The sequence below is a fragment of the Trachypithecus francoisi genome, unplaced genomic scaffold (genome assembly GCF_009764315.1).
Source record: "Trachypithecus francoisi isolate TF-2019V2 unplaced genomic scaffold, Tfra_2.0 Lachesis_group10, whole genome shotgun sequence".
Lineage (NCBI taxonomy): Eukaryota > Metazoa > Chordata > Mammalia > Primates > Cercopithecidae > Trachypithecus > Trachypithecus francoisi.
In genome coordinates, this window is record NW_022681455.1 from 109,071,795 (window position 1) to 109,088,533 (window position 16,739).

Below are 16,739 nucleotides of genomic sequence, written 5' to 3' on the forward strand. Positions count from 1 at the left end.
TGCTGTGTCTCTGTGGCCTGTAGGAGCTAAGGGACTTTCTGAAGACCCCAGGGCTGACATGCCCTGGGGATGATCCTGTCCAGCCAGGGCTACAAGGCGAGCTCCCATGGTCACTGTGGCTCTTCCCCCTGCCAGCCTCTTCCACCTCTCTAGCTTGCGTGGCCACGACCCTTCAGGGATCAGCAGCATTTCTGAGATGCCGAGGGACAGGAAGACAGTAAGCCCAGGTGAGGAAGATGCCAAATTTGACAGTTGTCCCCAGCCACTTGCCTAGTTCCCTGCAGTCTTTCAGATTCCTGGCCCCAACCTCAGCTTAGACACTCTCGACACCTCTCATTCAGCTCCTGGGGTCTCCAGGAGGCTCCCCAGTCCCCAGCCTTGATTGCCCTCAGAACTCTGTCTCTTGAATCTGGAGCCAAACCTGCTTCTAGCTCATGCCTGCCCAGCAGACCTGGGGCGCCTCCAGACCCAGCTCCTGAGTGGTCCCTGGTTTCTTACCGAAGTGTCAACCTTCTGATTTCCTGCATTTTGCCCTCTTCTCTAGAGCCACATACTCCTTGTTCCTGTCTGGACCATCCCACATCAAGTGGGGTCGAGGCCCGAGAGCAATGGCTCTCACCTGTAATCCCAGCACTTAGGGAAGCTGAGGTGGGAGGATTGCTTGAGCCCAGGAGGTGGATGCTGTAGTGAGCTATGATCACACAGAGTGAGGCCCTGTCTCAAATAATAATAATAGGGCCAGGTGCAGTGGCTCACACCTGTAATCCCAGCACTTTGGGAGGCTGAGGCAGATGGATCACTTGAGCTCAGGAGTTTGAGACCAGTCTGGGCAACATAGCAAAACCCTGTCTCTGCTAAAAATACAAAAATTAGCTGGACATGGTGCACGCCTGTAGTCCCAGCTACTTGAGAGACTGAGGTGGGAGAATCACTTTAAACCAGGGGTTGAAATCGTGCCACTGCACTCCAGCCTGGGGCACAGAGCAAGACTCTGTCTCAAAAATAATAATAAAAATAATAATTTGGCCGGGCGCGGTGGCTCAAGCCTGTAATCTCAGCACTTTGGGAGGCCAAGACGGGCAGATCACGAGGTCAGGAGATCGAGACCATCCCGGCTAACACGGTGAAACCCCGTCTCTACTAAAACATACAAAAAAATAGCCGGGTGAAGTGGCGGGCGCCTGTAGTCCCAGCTACACGGGAGGCTGAGGCAGGAGAATGGCCATGAACCCAGGAGGCGGAGCTTGCAGTGAGCTGAGATCTGGCCACTGTGCTCCAGCCTGGGCCACAGAGCAAGACTCCGTCTCAAAAAAAATAAAATAAAATAAAAAAATAAAAATAAAAATAATAATTTAAAAAGTGGGATCATGGAAAGCCTTGTCAGTAACCACCAGCGAACCTCATACTTTGTCAGGTAGGTGTGGGGTGAGGCCAGACTTGGGTCAGGTGGGACCCCAATAGACAGAAGACGGGAGAGACAGCTGGACATGGGGCTACCCCAGAGCCAAACCAAGGAAGCCCAACCCTGATGTGGGGTCCACAGCCTGGACACAGGTGACACAGCCAAGAAGGCTGAAGCCTATAAAGGGTGGCTAGGAGGGAGGTGGTGAGTGGAAAGCAGAAACCAGAGGCCAGCTGGAGCAGCTGAGGGGCTCTGGCTTCCAAGCATCTCAGATGGGGACTTGTGGGAAGGTAGCGTGGAGCCACAGTTCTGACTAGGGTCTGCCCCCGGGGCTGTGATGCACAGCATGGCCCCATCCTTTGCTGTCACCTCTATGCCCACTAGGGTTGCTCCTCCTCTGCCACCTATCAGGCCACCTTCTGAATCTCTCCACTCACTTGTACACTCTTGCTCTTCCCTGCAAGCCCAGCCTTTGCTCCCAGCCCAGGCCGCTGCACCTCTAGCCCTAGGCTGCTATAGGAGCTGCCCTTTTAGAAGAAGCTCTGATGTGACCTGCGACTTGGTTCAGGCCCTCTTGAAGCTTGGCCAGCCTTGGCTGCTTTCTGATCCCAGCCAGAATTCACACACATGTCCCTGTTTGGTTTTGGCCAAGGTCTCAGTGGCTTCAGTTGAGAATGTCTGGCCCTGCCCTGTCCTATCCTGAGTTGTCTCTCCCTTCAGTAAGAGATGGAGTTCTGCAGTTCTACCTGAGCCACTTTTAGCACCCAATCTGGCCAGCCCTGCTCTTGCTTCATGATATCTCAGGGCTGATGCCACAGAGATGAAGCTGTGAAAACTTGAGGGCAAGGGCTTGTCTTTGTTTAACACTGAGTCCACAGTGTCAGCACTTAGTGGGCACACCGGAACTATTTGGATAGGGGCCTGAGCTCCCATCAAGGAGGTGGGTGGTCTCAGGGTCAGAACCGTGATTCCCCTCCACCTGGTGCCACTTAGATGCACACACCAGTGTGGGATTCACAGCTTGCCTCAGGGCTCCAAGGATCGGTCTTAGATCTCAGATGCCTATGTCCTCCTCCATCTGACTCTGCAGTTGGCCTTAGTGCCCTGCTCATTTTTTTTTTTTTTTTTTTTTTTTTTTTTTTGAGACAGAGTCTTGCTCTGTCGCCCAGGCGGGAGTGCAGTGGCCGGATCTCAGCTCACTGCAAGCTCCGCCTCCCGGGTTTATGCCATTCTCCTGCCTCAGCCTCCCAAGTAGCTGGGACTACAGGAGCCCGCCACCTCGCCCGGCTAAGTTTTTGTATTTTTTAGTAGAGACGGGGTTTCACCATGTTAGCCAGGATGGTCTCGATCTCCTGACCTCGTGATCCACCCGTCTCGGCCTCCCAAAGTGCTGAGATTACAGGCTTGAGCCACCGCGCCCGGCCGCCCTGCTCATTTTCACACCCTTGTGTCCCCAGTTGCAGTGGCCAGGAGAGCTCTTCGATTAAGATACAAGTGCATTTGTACTGGGGAGACGTGTGCTGTGGCATTGTGCTGTGCCTTGTGTAGGTGCTCATCCTGGGGAGAAGCCACTTCATTTTGCCTTGCTCACTGGGGTGTCCATTCTGGGCACATGGTTTCAATTAAAATGCATCAGCAGGATTTGCTAGGTTACTTGGCCAAGTGGTGTCACCTGGTGTCTAATGGATGAGCGATCTAAACAACAGACCTTTCCCACCATTTGAGGGGCTGAGCTCAGTTAGGAGTGCCTGGGAGCGTGGGAGGTGAGCTCAAAGTCTACGGAGCCACTGTGCCAGGCTAGAGAGCAGGGCAAGTTCTGTGGAGTCATTGGAGGTCAGTGGGGCACCGAGAATGGCCTAGAGAGGAAGTGCAGATCTCCGCCACACACGCCCTTCTCCCCCCTCTGCAGCTTGGCCCCTTTCAAAGTCAGGGGAACTTCCTTAGGAAATGGAGCCCTAGCAGGGCCCAGAGGAAAGGATGGCTCTCACTAGACGTATCACCTTACTTCCCAGGCACATTTGAAAATCCTCCTGCACGGAGTTTCCACAAATCAGATTATTTTGTGAATGCCCATGAGAGACTGTGTGATTAATTAATTAGTTACTTATTTTTTGAGATGGAGTCTCACTCTTTCACCCAGGCTGGAGTGCAGTGGCACCATCTTGGCTCGCTGCACCCTCTGCCTCCCAGGTTCAAGCGATTCTCCTGCCTCAGCCTCCCGAATAGCTAGGATTACAGGTGCTGCTACCACGCCAAGCTAATTTTTGTATTTTTAGTAGAGACGCGGTTTCACCATATTGGCTGGGCTGGTCTCAAACTCTTGACCTCAGGTGATACAGCTGCCTCGGCCTCCCAAAGTGCTGGGATTACAGACCTAAGCCACCGTGCCTGGCTCAAGTGTCTGATTTAAAGGAACACCCAGGACACTTATTCATCAAATGACTTATTCCTTTGTCATATAAGTGTCATATAACCCAACACATATGTCCATTTTGTGGTTGGATATTTTTTTAAACTAGTCAAGTGCAGTGGCAAGAAGGGGGAAAGAATAGAACAAGGAGTTCAACCTGTAACTGACAGTGAGCAATCAACTGAGATAACACACTACCTTCGAACCAGCCCATGTGGTTGGATTTTTGAATCAAGCTTTTCTTTTTTTTTTTTTTTTTTTTTTTTTTTGAGACGGAGTCTCGCTCTGTCGCCCGGGCTGGAGTGCAGTGGCCGGATCTCAGCTCACTGCAAGCTCCGCCTCCTGGGTTCCCACCATTCTCCTGCCTCAGCCTCCCGAGTAGCTGGGGCTACAGGCGCCCGCCACCTCGCCCGGCTAGTTTTTTGTATTTTTTTTTTTTTTTTTTTGAGACGGAGTCTCGCTCTGTCGCCCAGGCTGGAGTGCAGTGGCCGGACCTCAGCTCACTGCAAGCTCCGCCTCCCAGGTTCACGCCATTCTCCTGCCTCAGCCTCCCGAGCAGCTGGGACTACAGGCGCCCACCACCACGCCCGGCTAGTTTTTTGTATTTTTTAGTAGAGACGGGGTTTCACCGTGTTAGCCAGGATGGTCTCGATCTCCTGACCTCGTGATCCGCCCGTCTCGGCCTCCCAAAGTGCTGGGATTACAGGCTTGAGCCACCGCGCCCGGCCCAAGCTTTTCTTTAGTAAGAGTAACGCTATCAAGAAAAATCCACAGGGGTGAGGGCAGATCATAGAGGTTGGCAGAACCAGCATCAAAGTGAAGGATTGCATATGTAAGCTAGTCCATACGTTGGTTTACACAAATCTATGGGGACCATCACTACCGAAGGCCCTCATGGTGCTTGAATGCAACAGAAATGAGCTTCATCATGTTGAATCAAGTGTTTGGCCTCCGAAAGTTAAGACTTGGTGGCCATGCAGGATTCTGGCCTGGCTTCTAGAAGGGAGAGCTCCAGCTCTGGCTTAGCGAGGTTGTCAGCCTCAGGGTGCCTCAACCAGAATGATGGTGACCACAGACCACAGAGACTTCAATCAGGTCAGTGTGGTAAAGATTGGAATCTAGGTTCAGCAGGTTTGGAGGAGCACCTTGCACACAGCATTGGCTTCCTCGCTCCAGAAGTAAATGGTTCTCTGTAGATTACATAAGGATCGTCTTGTCCGACAGCCCCAACTTGAAGGGTGAGCCCTGGGGGTTCAGTTCCTTCAGAGTCAAGTGTGGCTCACCATCTCACCTCTGCCTTATCCTGTTCCTCAGCAGGGTTGGGAGTCTTCCTGGAGTGGGTCACCATGAATTGCACAAACAAGGTAGAAATGACAGTGGTGTTATTGCCCGACAGTTGGGTAGACTCCCCCAAGATCCAGATGTGATCAGCCCTGGTCCTAGTGATAGACCGGCCCCTCTCCTACCACCCACGGAAGCTGCCTCATCATTGCCATTATCCACTTTCTCAACAGGAGAGACTTGATACAGAAGGCACAGTCCCTGCCCTCAAAGAACCTGGGACAAGTTGGGGAGGTGTAACTGAGTTGGTAAAGAACCCCTGGGTGGTAAAGGAGAGTTAATTCATAGATTCTGTAGACAAACCCTAAGGAGTGACTGGTTGTCCCCCTGGGGCCAAGAGCTGCTGCCTCCCTCCCCTCCTCCTTCTTTTGCACAGCTTTATTAAGCATAATTGATATACAGTAAACTGCACACTTTGATGGATTTTTGACATATGTCTGCCCCTGTAACACCAGCACCACAGTGGACAATGACCATCTCCATCACTCATTTCCTTGTACCCATGGAAATCCCTGCTTGCTCCCCTCCTGCCCCAGTCAACCACTGATCTGCTGTCAGTCACTATGGATTAGTTCACATTTTCTAGAATTGTATGTATGTAGAATCATGCAGTATGTGCACTTTTTTGGGTCTGTCTTCTTTCATTCAATGTCATTGTTTTAAGGCTCATCCATATCATTGTATAAACAGTTTGTTCCTTTCTATTGCTGAGTAGTATTCCATTATATGAATATACCACAATTTGTCTATCCATTCATTAGTCAGTGGACTTTGAGTTCTTTCTAGTTTGGGGGCTGTTACAAATAAAGTCGCTATGACTATTCATGTACAAGTATTTGTGTGAATATATGCTTTTATTTCTCTTGGCAAAGTACCTAGAAATCGAATGACTGGCGTATGTTTAACTTTTTTTTTTTTTTGAGACCGAGTCTTGCTCTGTCGCCCAGGCTGGAGTGCAGTGGCACGATCTCAGCTCACTGGAAGCTCCACCACCTAGGTTCATGCCATTCTTCTGCCTCATCCTTCCAAGTAGCTGGGACTATAGGCACCTGCCACCACACCTGGCTAATCTTTTGTATTTTTAGTAGAGTCGGGGTTTCACCGTGTTAGCCGGGATGGTCTCGATCTCCTGACCTCGTGATCCACCCACCTCGACCTCCCAAAGTGCTAGGATTACAGGCATAAGCCACTGTGCCCGGCCATATGTTCAACTTTTAAAGAAACTGCCAACTGTTTTCCAAAGTGGTTGAACCATTTTCTATCCACACCAGCTGTTTATGAGAGTTGCAGCTGCTCTATATCCTTGTCAACACAAGGTATGGTCAGTCTTTTTAATTTTAGCCATTCTAGTGGGTGTGTAGTAGTATCTCATTGTAATTTTAATTTGTACTTCTCTAATGACTAATGATGTTGAGCATCTTTTCTTATGCTTACTTGCCATCCAGACATCTTATTTGGTGAAGTGTCTCTTCAAATTCTTTACCCTTTTTATTGGTTTTGTTTTTGTATTTTGAGACAGTTTCGCTCTGTCTCCCAGGCTAGAATGCAATGGCACCATCTCAGCTCACTGAAACCTCTGCCTCTGGGTTCAAGAGATTCTCATGCCTCAGCCTCCCAAGTAGCTGGGATTACAGGTGCCCACGACCACACCTGGCTAATTTTTGTATTTTTAGTAGAGACGGGGTTTTACCATGTTGACCAGGCTGGCCTTAAACTCCTGACCGCAAGTGATCCTCCCACCTCGGCCTCCCAAAGTGCTGGGACTACAGGTGTGAGCCACTGCACTTGGCCCATACTTCTTCATTTTTGTAGCAGTGCATTTTGAAGCACAAAAGTTTTAAATCTTTTTTATTTTTATTTTATTTTATTTATTTTTTACAAGAGCACAAATCCATGTTTATTTATTGACTTTTCATTAGTTTAAATCCTTGAGGGGTACAGCATCACTCGGATTCTGTGTCCCCATGACAGGCTTCCTGCCTTAGCAGGATGATTTCTTCGGAACTTGGTACGAAACATGCCACTGTTTCCGTGGGCTTGAGTTACCTTTCCCCAGATTACTCTGGTTTTGTTTTGTTTGCCGCCAGGAGTCACTGTGTTGTTCTTTGCTTTGTATACATAATTGCGTCTCTTGTCCAAATAGAATTCTGTTTCATCTCGGGCATAATCATCTTTAATTTTAAGAAGAGCTGTGTGCTCCCTTTGGTTCTGGAGACCCCGCTTATACCCAGCAAAAATGGCCTTGGACCACAGCCTTCCAGACATATTTTCTTTTAGAAGTCCTGTTCCCAGTAGGCTTCCACATGATCCAAGATGGCAGGAAGCTATTTTTATATATATATTTTTTGAGATGGACTCTTACTCTGTTGCCTAGGCTGGAGTGCAGTGGCATGATCTCAGCTCCAGAGTTCACGTAATTCTTGTGCTTCAGCTTCCCGAGTAGCTGGGATTACAGGCATGTGCCACCACACCCAGCTAATTGTTGTATTTTTAGTAGAGACAGGGTTTCACCATGTTGGCCAGGTTGGTCTTGAACTCCTGCCCTCAAGTGATCTGCCTACTCGGCCACCCAAAATGCTAGGATTACAGGCATGAGCCACTGTACCCGGCCCACAAAAGTTTTAAATCATGATGATGATTTTTAGATCAAGGTATTGATGTTTATCTTTACAGCTTGTGCTTTCTGTGTACTTTTAGGAAATCTTTGTAAATCCAAGGCCACAAAGAATTTCTCCTATGTTCTCTTCTGGTTGTTTTATAGTTTTAGTTCTTACATTTAGGTCCATGATTCATTTTGAGTTAATTGTTGTCTATGGTATGAGGTAAGGGTCTCGGTTCAGCCATTTTCTTTTTAAGATTCCTGGTGCTCTGAGTCAGTATTCTGCCCTCTCCCCACTACACCTCTGTCTCCACCTCTTCATGAAGCTGCCATCTATTCCACATCTATTCCAGTCTCTGATGTCTCCTATAATACATTCTTCAGCCTCTGACCTCCTGCTGTACACTTAAGCACTTGGTGGGGACAGAGATTCCTCTCACCCTGCTCTGGATGTCGTGGAGCCTCATTTGGTATTGGTCACAGAGGCAAAGACTAGATGGCATACCTTTGAGGCCATTCTACTCTTGACGGCTGTTTATTTCTGGTGACAATTTGCCATCCCATATATTCTTCTGCAGCAGTGACTGCCAAAGGATATGGAAGTTCCCACAGGGAGAAAAAACCAACCAGATGTCAGCTGACCTGATACCCTTGTTGGCACGTGCATACACCCCTGTGCATGAAAGGTATGCAGCCTTCCAGAGTGAGGGCAGATGTTGTCTTCATTTTAGGAGTGAGAAATCTGGGGTTTCACAAGATCCAGTGGCCTGCTTAAGGTCACTCAACTGGCTTTTCACACAGGACCTGACTCCAGAACATGCCTCGACCTCTGGGCTGCACTGCCAGGCCCCTGGCTGTCACTGTTGTGGAAAGGCCTAGGCTCAGACCTCCTGCTCCCAGGACGGAAGTCTCCACCCTGTAAATGCTGCAAGTTGCATGTGGAATTTTCCTACCACCAAGGCAAAATGCAGCCCTACATTCTTTTATGGTTTCAAAGGAAAGGAACTTCAATGGATGAGGAGTTTCAAAGGGTGTATTTAAGTCTTGGGTGCAAGTCAAAGAACTAGGTTTGGGAGGGGCTGGTTGGCCCCTTTTCAAATGGATCCAGGCTTTATTTTTTTTCTTCTGCCCTTTGTTGGGTCTAGAAAGGAAGTGCTCCTGGAGGGTTTGGGTGTCAGTTCACAGCACCAAGGCTGTGGAGGAGAGGAAGTAAAGGCTGCCTGGGTGTACCTTCCTTGTTCTGCTTGCAGCAGGCCCTCCACAATGCCTTGCTGGCCCCTTCAGGACCTAAGTTTCTCAACCTGGCCAATTTCCAACCTTTTTCCCAGCCTTTTCATTCGGGTCTCTGTCCACCCAGCCCGGGTGGACACCCACACGCTTTACCAGGTGCATACCCTTCTCCTAGCCCTCAGCTCTGCATGTGCGAATGTCCTTCCTCTGAGGGGACCAAGACCCAGCTTGGATCCCAGTTTCTGTGAGGTGGGCAGGCCTGTTTCCTGCCCTGTCACCCCTCAGGCTTGGCCACCCTTCCATGTGCTAAGCCTGTCTCCAAGGCTCAGTCTTGCAAAACCTCTTCACCTGTGACCTGAAACTGGTAATTAAGCATCATCTCATTTCCCTCTGCATAGCTTTCCCATGTGTCTTATCTTCCCACTTAAATTGTAAACTCCTGGGCACAGACAGGTCTGACTCTTCCTCATTCCATCATATCTCCTCTTCATCTGGCATCCTCCACACCGCCCAAATCTATATGGATTGTTATTGTTGTTGTTTTTGAGACAGAGTCTTGCTCTGTTGCCCAGGCTGGAGTACAGTGATGTGATCTTGGCTCACTGCAACCTCCGCCTCCCGGGTTCAAGTAGCCTCCCAAGTAGCTGGGACTACCGGTGAGCACCACCACGCCTGGCTAATTTTTTTGTATTTTTAGTACAGATGGGATTTCGCCATGTTTCCCAGGCTGATCTCGAACTCCTGAGCTCAGGCAATGCACCCACCTTGACCTCCCCGAGTGCTGGGATTACAGGTGTGAGCCACTGCCCCCGGCCAGTATGGATTGTCTCCGTGTGATTTGTCCAGGTCCAAGTTTTGGCAGGAGAAGGTGGGAGGTTTGCAAGCTGCAGTTTACAGTTTTCCTATAAGTTTTGGGAAGGACACTGACAGTGAGATGCATGCCCCTGTCCGGGATGGAGGCTTGGGGTTAATAAAGCTGGCGTTCATTTCTGAAAGTAAGAGAAATAAGAGTGTCCACCGAAAAGAGGTCCTGAGCTTAGAGCTTACACCTCCCGGGAGCACCTCTGCCCCAAGAATGTCTCCTTTGCACCATACACAGAAAGGGTATGTGGCTGGGATGATTACACAGCACATGCACAAATGCCCCACGTGCCAAGCTCCGTAAAATGTGCCACATCCTCTAAGCTGTGCTGCTGGGGAAAGGATCTGCTTGTGTGCAGCTTCTACCTGTCTGCGTGAACTGGATTGAAAGAATTCAGAAAACATGCATGCCATGCACAGTACGGGGCACTTCTGAGGAGCTGAGAATGAATCAGGCTTGGTCTCGGCTCCCAATTAACTTGCTGCCCACTAGAGAAGGTGACACATGAACATGCTTGAGTGTGATGCAAGGCTCTGACAATCATTAAGGGAAGGAGATCTTCCCTGGGGAGGAGACATTGAGGACAAGACTTCTGGAAGGATAGAAACGAGAGAAGGAAATTTCAGGAGGAGGAATGTGTGTGAGCAAAGGTAGGGAGTGGAGATCAACCAGGGCATGCTCAGGGGACAATGAATGGCCTGTGTTGCCTAATATAGGTGAATATAGGGATCATGAGGCCAAGATATTGGCTTGGGATCAATTTATCAACATCCTTGAAAGCCAACTTAATGCTTTATGGGCATGACCTCTCTGAGTCAGACACGTAGATCTAGCTTTACTGCTTCATAGATGGGCAACCTTGGGCAAGTTGGTTCCTCTCTCAAAGCCTCAGTTTCCTCATCAGTAAAACCAACTCAAAAGGTAGCTGTAAGGAGTAAGTGAAGATATTGCTTGTGATGGCACAGTAGGTGCCTGCATACAGTAAGTGCCAACAGATGATCATTGTTAATGTGTCTGTTCAGACTCTGGGCCTTCTCATAGGATGGATCATTTCTTTTTTTTTTTTTTTTTTTTTTTTTTTTTTTTGAGACGGAGTCTCGCTCTGTCGCCCAGGCTGGAGTGCAGTGGCCGGATCTCAGCTCACTACAAGCTCCGCCCCCGGGTTCACGCCATTCTCCTGCCTCAGCCTCCCGAGTAGCTGGGACTACAGGCGCCCGCCACCTCGCCCGGCAGTTTTTTTTGTATTTTTTAGTAGAGACGGGGTTTCACCGTGTTAGCCAGGATGGTCTCGATCTCCTGACCTCGTGATCCGCCGTCTCGGCCTCCCAAAGTGCTGGGATTACAGGCTTGAGCCACCGCGCCCGGCCAGGATGGATCATTTCTGAGCCAAAGAGCAACAATGCCTCAGCATTCTTAAAGGGTGGATCAGAAGAGTCAGGTGGCGTCAGGAAGACCAGTTGTAAGGCTGCTGCAAAGGCCCAGGTGAGAGGTTACAAGTTCAGAATCCAGGCACCAGTAAAACTGGGGTAAAGAGGAGAGGGGAGGTGGGTCAACAGTACTAGCAGGTATCAAACTTCAAGACAGGGTTAGGCAAAACCCATGTGACTGTGACAGAAGTACAGACACTTAAGAGGGCCACACATAGTCTTTAGCTCATCGCCTAGGATAAGCCCCTGCCATAGTCTGAGTCTCTGGCCTCAGGGATCCCAACATTGGGGAGGGAGCAGAGGAAGTGGTGGGTGTGAAGCCTGGTGGTGCTCAGACAGGTACAGTAGACAAGTAGTGCTGGGGGCTGTGTCAGGAGACAGTTGGGGTACTCTAGGGGTAGGAGACAGTTGGAGTACTCTAGGGGTAGGGGACAACTTTCCAAAGCTCCATGGAACAGGGAACAAGGCCCAGCTCTGTCACACACATACTACGTGATCCTGAATCCACTGTTCTATTTTGTGCCATTTTTCTCCCTTTTTCTTGTTTATTTTTCTTTTGCATTAATTTTTTTATTATTGTCTTTTTTCTCCTCTACAAACTGAAAGTTATACATGGTGTTTCTTTTTCTTTATCTTTTTAGTGGCTGCCCTGGAAATTACCACATGCATACTTATCAAGGTCTAAAGTTAGTCAATCACTTTACCTTCCTCTTCAGTATTATAAGACCTTAAAGCATTTTAACTGTTTCCCCCCGTCTTGACTCTGTGTATTTTCATTATCTCTTGTTTTGTTGTAACTTCAGAAAACCTTGGAGTGATTATTATATTATATAGTCCATGTTTGCCTAGCTCTACCCACGTATTTACCATTTTCGTAGCTCCTCATACCTTCTTGCGTCCTAGATCTTCCATCTGGGATCACTTTCCTTCCACCTAATGTGCATCCTTTAGAATATCATTTAATAAGAGTTCCCTATTTATATATTCTCAGTTTTAGTTTTTCTGACAATATGTTTGTTTGGTGCTCATTCTGGAAGATATTTTCACTGGAAAAAGAATTCTAGGGTGTCAGGTCATCCCTCCCTACCTTTCTATGTGGAGATTGACAAATCAGCTGTTAGTCTAAGGTATACTGACATTTTCCCTCTGGTTTTCTCTCTCTCTCTCTCTCTCTCTCTCTCATATGTGACTGATGTGTGTGTGTATTCTGCAATTTACGATACACGTTTAAATATGTACTTATTTCTTTTCTTCTTTTTTAAAAATTCTGCTAGGAATTCCTTAGGATTCTTAACATCTATGAATGGTGTGTCTTATCAATTCTGGAAAAATTCTCAGCCAATATCTCTTCACATATTGCCTGTCTCCATTCTCCCTCTTCTTTCCTCCTAAAACTCCTACTAATCATATGCTGATCTCTTCCACGTCTCTTAACTTTTCTTCCATATATTTTGTCTTTTGGTGTCTCTGTGCTGTTTTCCATTGCTTTTTTCTTTTTTCTTTTTGAGACAGAGTCTTGCTCTGTTGCCCAGGCTGGAGTGCAGTGGCGTGATCTCGATTCACTGCAACCTCTGCCTCCCAGGTTCAGGTGATTCTCGTGCCTCAGCCTCCCTAGTAGCTGGAATTACAAGCTCACACCACCACACCTGGCTAATTTTTTTTTTTTTTTTTTTTTGAGACAAAATCTGTCTCTGTCACCCAGGCTGGAGTGCAATGGTGCGATCTCAGCTCACTGCAACCTCTGCCTTCCAGGTTCAAGTCATTCTCCTGCCTCAGCCTTCCGAGGAGCTGGGATTACAGGTGCCTGCCACCACACCCAGCTAATTTTTGTATTTTTAGTAGAGACGGAGTTTCACCACGTTGGCCAGAGTGGTCTTGAACTCCTGACCTCAAATGATCTGCCTAGCTCAGGCTTCCAAAGTGTTGGGATTACAGGCATGAGCTACTGTGCCTGGCCCCCACTGCTTTTTTCTAAACTATCTGCCAGCTCACAAACTGTCCTTTCCACTGCATTTTAAAATTTCAGTTATGGTATCTTTTTCACCTCTGAAAAATATACCCCTTTCTCAAGACTGCTGAAAATTTGCTTCCTTCTCAAATCTGTTAGGTCACTCTTTATAGTTTTCTACTTCCAACAGATATTTTCAAGCTTGTCTTTTATTTTGTTACACATGGTAAGTATGTTTTCTAATCGATGCTAGATAATTCCATGATCTCAAGTTGTTGTAGGTCTATGTCTGCTGTCTGTTGTTTCTCCTGGTTCTCAGGTTTCCTTGTGTAGCTGGCTTATTTGGGGCTTATATACCACTGAGTATATTTGAAAACTTATTGGTGGGTACTTAACTGAGGCCTAGGATGAATATGCCTCTCCCCAGAAAGGATGATGGGTCCCTCTGCCAGGTGCCAGGGGCATTAGCAGTCCAGGGGTAATTTTTTATTTTATTTTATTTTATTTTATTTTATTTTATTTTTTTATTTTTTGAGACAGAGTCTCACTCTGTCACCCAGGCTGCAGTGCAGTGGCACAATCTCAGCTCACTGCAGCCTCTGCCTCTTGGGTTCAAGCAATTCTTCTACCTCAGCCTCCTGAGTAGCTGGGATTACAGACACGTGCCATCACGCCTGACTAATTTTTACATTTTTGGTAAAGACGGAGTTTTACCATGTTGGCCAGGCTGGTCTTGAACTCCTGGCCTCAAATGATCCGCCTGCCTCGGCCTCCCAAAGTGCTGGGATTACAGGCATGAACCACTGCACCTGGCCCCAGGAGTACTTTAAATTCATGAGTAGAGGTTTTATGAATCACCCAAATGATGTGAACTTGGGCCGCCAATTTAAGTGATGGCCAGCTTGTGGTTACAACATCTCAGTGACATCTCCTCCCCTCTCCTCTTGCATTCCCAAGGCAGGGAGACCTGTTAGGGTGCCAGCTTAATCTAGGAGAGCCTCCTGATAGATTCCCCACTGGGGATAGGCCCTGAGATTTGACATTTGTCACACTGGCCCACAAGATCATTAAAACTGAGGTTCTGGCTAGGTGTGGTGGCTCACGCCTGTAATCCCAGCACTTTGGGAGGCTGAGGGGGGCGGATCACTTGAGGCCAGGAGTTCGAGACCAGCCTGGGCAACATGGTGAAACCCTGTCTCTACTAAAAACACAAAACTTAGCGGGGCGTGGTGGCATGTATCTGTAATCCCGGCTACTCAGGAGACTGAGGCGTGAGAATTGTTGGAACTTGGGAGGCAGAGGTTGCAGTGAGCCGAGATCACACCACTGTACTCCAGCCTGAGCAACAGAGCAAGACTCCATATCAAAACACACACACACACACACACACACACAAAACAAACAAACAAACAAACAAAAAAACCAAAACCTGAGGTTCTCACTTATATATCAGCAAACACCCACAGAGCCAAAATGACTTCAGTGCTTCCTACTTGTCTAGGTTCTTACCTCTCCTTAAATTCTGACCTTATTCCTTTTTCTCTTGCCAGTTCTTCATTGCTTTTAATGAGGTGTTTTTCATGTTTCACCCAGCATTTTTGCTTGTTTTCAACAATTATATCCTGTAAAACAGAAGTTGGCAGATCTTGCTGTGTAACCTTGCCTACCTCATGGCATGATTGGGAGGATTAAATGAGAACACGAAGGTAAAGAGGCTAGCACAGTGCTCAGCACGTAGGGTACTCAATAAACATGAGTTCTCTTCCCTCTTACTGCCTGGTGGGGCTGGGTCTTTGGGATAAAACAGAAGCCTAGTCATCCAATCTGGCCTAAGGTCTAGGTTACAGCAACAGCTGAGTTTTATGTGCCTATGCCCAGAGGTCTTCATCCTTTTTCAACCCCTGAGGTACCAGCTAAATGTTTGCTCCTAGAGATGGGAGTCCTGTTGCTGAACCAAGCTGGGCCAGATGCCAATGGCAGGGGAGGCACATGACCCAGTACCAGTGCCGGGGAGCATGAAAGGCCCCTGGGGGAGCCTGGACTCATGGCCTCTGCACCACAGCATCCCTGGGAGTGCTGCCATTTGGCTTGTGAGGGTGGCTTAACTGCAAGTGGCTTGGGGTAGCCTCTGGCTTGTGAGCCAGGCCTCTAGGGAAAACCCTCCCGCTTGGATCTGGAAGCCAGTGGTACATGCCCATCCTGGAGGGACCAGCTTCCCAGACCAGAAAGCTAGGGTGCTCCTCTGCCCTGTGGGGAGCTAGAATAAGTGTCTCCTGGGGGCAGTGCAGACTTTTCACAGAGTCAGTTCTAACCTCTCCATCCCCTCCATTACAGTCCCCCACCTGGCCACCCACCACCTGGCCAGGGTCACCATAGCCCTCCCTGACACCAGAGGGTTTTGTTTGTTTGTTTGTTTTTGAGATGGAGTCTCACTCTGTCGCCCAGGCTGGGGTACAGTGGCGTGATCTCGGCTTACTACAACCTCTGCCTCCCTGGTTAAAGTGATTCTCCTCCTGCCTCAGCCTCCTGAGTAGCTGGGATTACAGGTGCAGGCCACCATGCCCGGCTAATTTTTGTATTTTAGTAGAGATGGGGTTTCACCATGTTGGCCAGGCTGGTCTCGAACTCCTAACCTCAAATGATCCACCCACCTCAGCCTCCCAAAGTGTTGTTATTACAGGCATGAGCCACCACGCCTGGCCCACCAGAGGGTTTTAATGAGAGAATGTGGATGCCATTCTCTCCTCAGCGAAGGTTCCCAACACTCAGGGTTAGCTGGCACTGCAGCCTCCTGTCCCCTCAGCCCCATTTGGTATAGGTTAGGGAGCCTCCTGTCCTTCCCTGAGCTTACTGCAGTCATTTCTGTCACCATGGCCCTTACACAAGATCCCTGGGAGGTGAGGTCTGGCCAGGCAGGCTGGTCATGTGCACCCTAACAGGTCCCAGTCCAGAGAAGCCCTTCTAGATTTCAGAATCAGGTTGGGACAAGGAGCAGGTTGGAAAACACTGTATTGGCCACAGAGGAGCCGAGGTCTGGAAGAATGAAAAGTCCTCTGATCCTAAATCATTAGAGAATATATTATAGAATGAAGCCATTTTCCAATCAAATGCAGCACTTTGGCCATTTTACCTGTATACATGCACAGATGAATTTTTTTTTTTTTTTTTTTTTTGAGACAGAGTTTCACTCTTGTTGCCCAGGCTGGAGTGCAATGGCACGATCTCGGCTCACTGCAACCTCTGCCTCCCGGGTTCAAGTTACTCTCCTGCCCCAGTCTCCAAGAAGCTGGGATTACAAGTGTCCACCACACACCCAGCTAATTTTTTTTTTTTTTAGTAGAGACGGGGTTTTACCATGTTGGCCAGGCTGGTCTTGAACTCCTGACCTCAGGTGATCTGCCCTCCTTGGCCGCATAGATGAACTTTTAAACAAGCTCATCCAGACGGCAAAAAAAGGCATGGGCCCTTGCCAAATGAAAAATGAGATTCAAATATGGATTAAATATATCAATTAAGAGGT

General features: G+C 48.4%; 1 protein-coding gene across 1 annotated transcript; it reads right to left on the reverse strand.

Annotated features, from left to right (window-relative positions):
• Positions 1-7,073: 7,073 nt before the first annotated feature.
• On the reverse strand, positions 7,074-7,460 carry LOC117088779 (60S ribosomal protein L35a-like). Its single transcript, XM_033219922.1, has one exon. The coding sequence runs from the start codon at positions 7,416-7,418 to the stop codon at positions 7,074-7,076; it is 345 nt and encodes a 114-aa protein (XP_033075813.1). The 5' UTR covers positions 7,419-7,460.
• Positions 7,461-16,739: the final 9,279 nt, after the last annotated feature.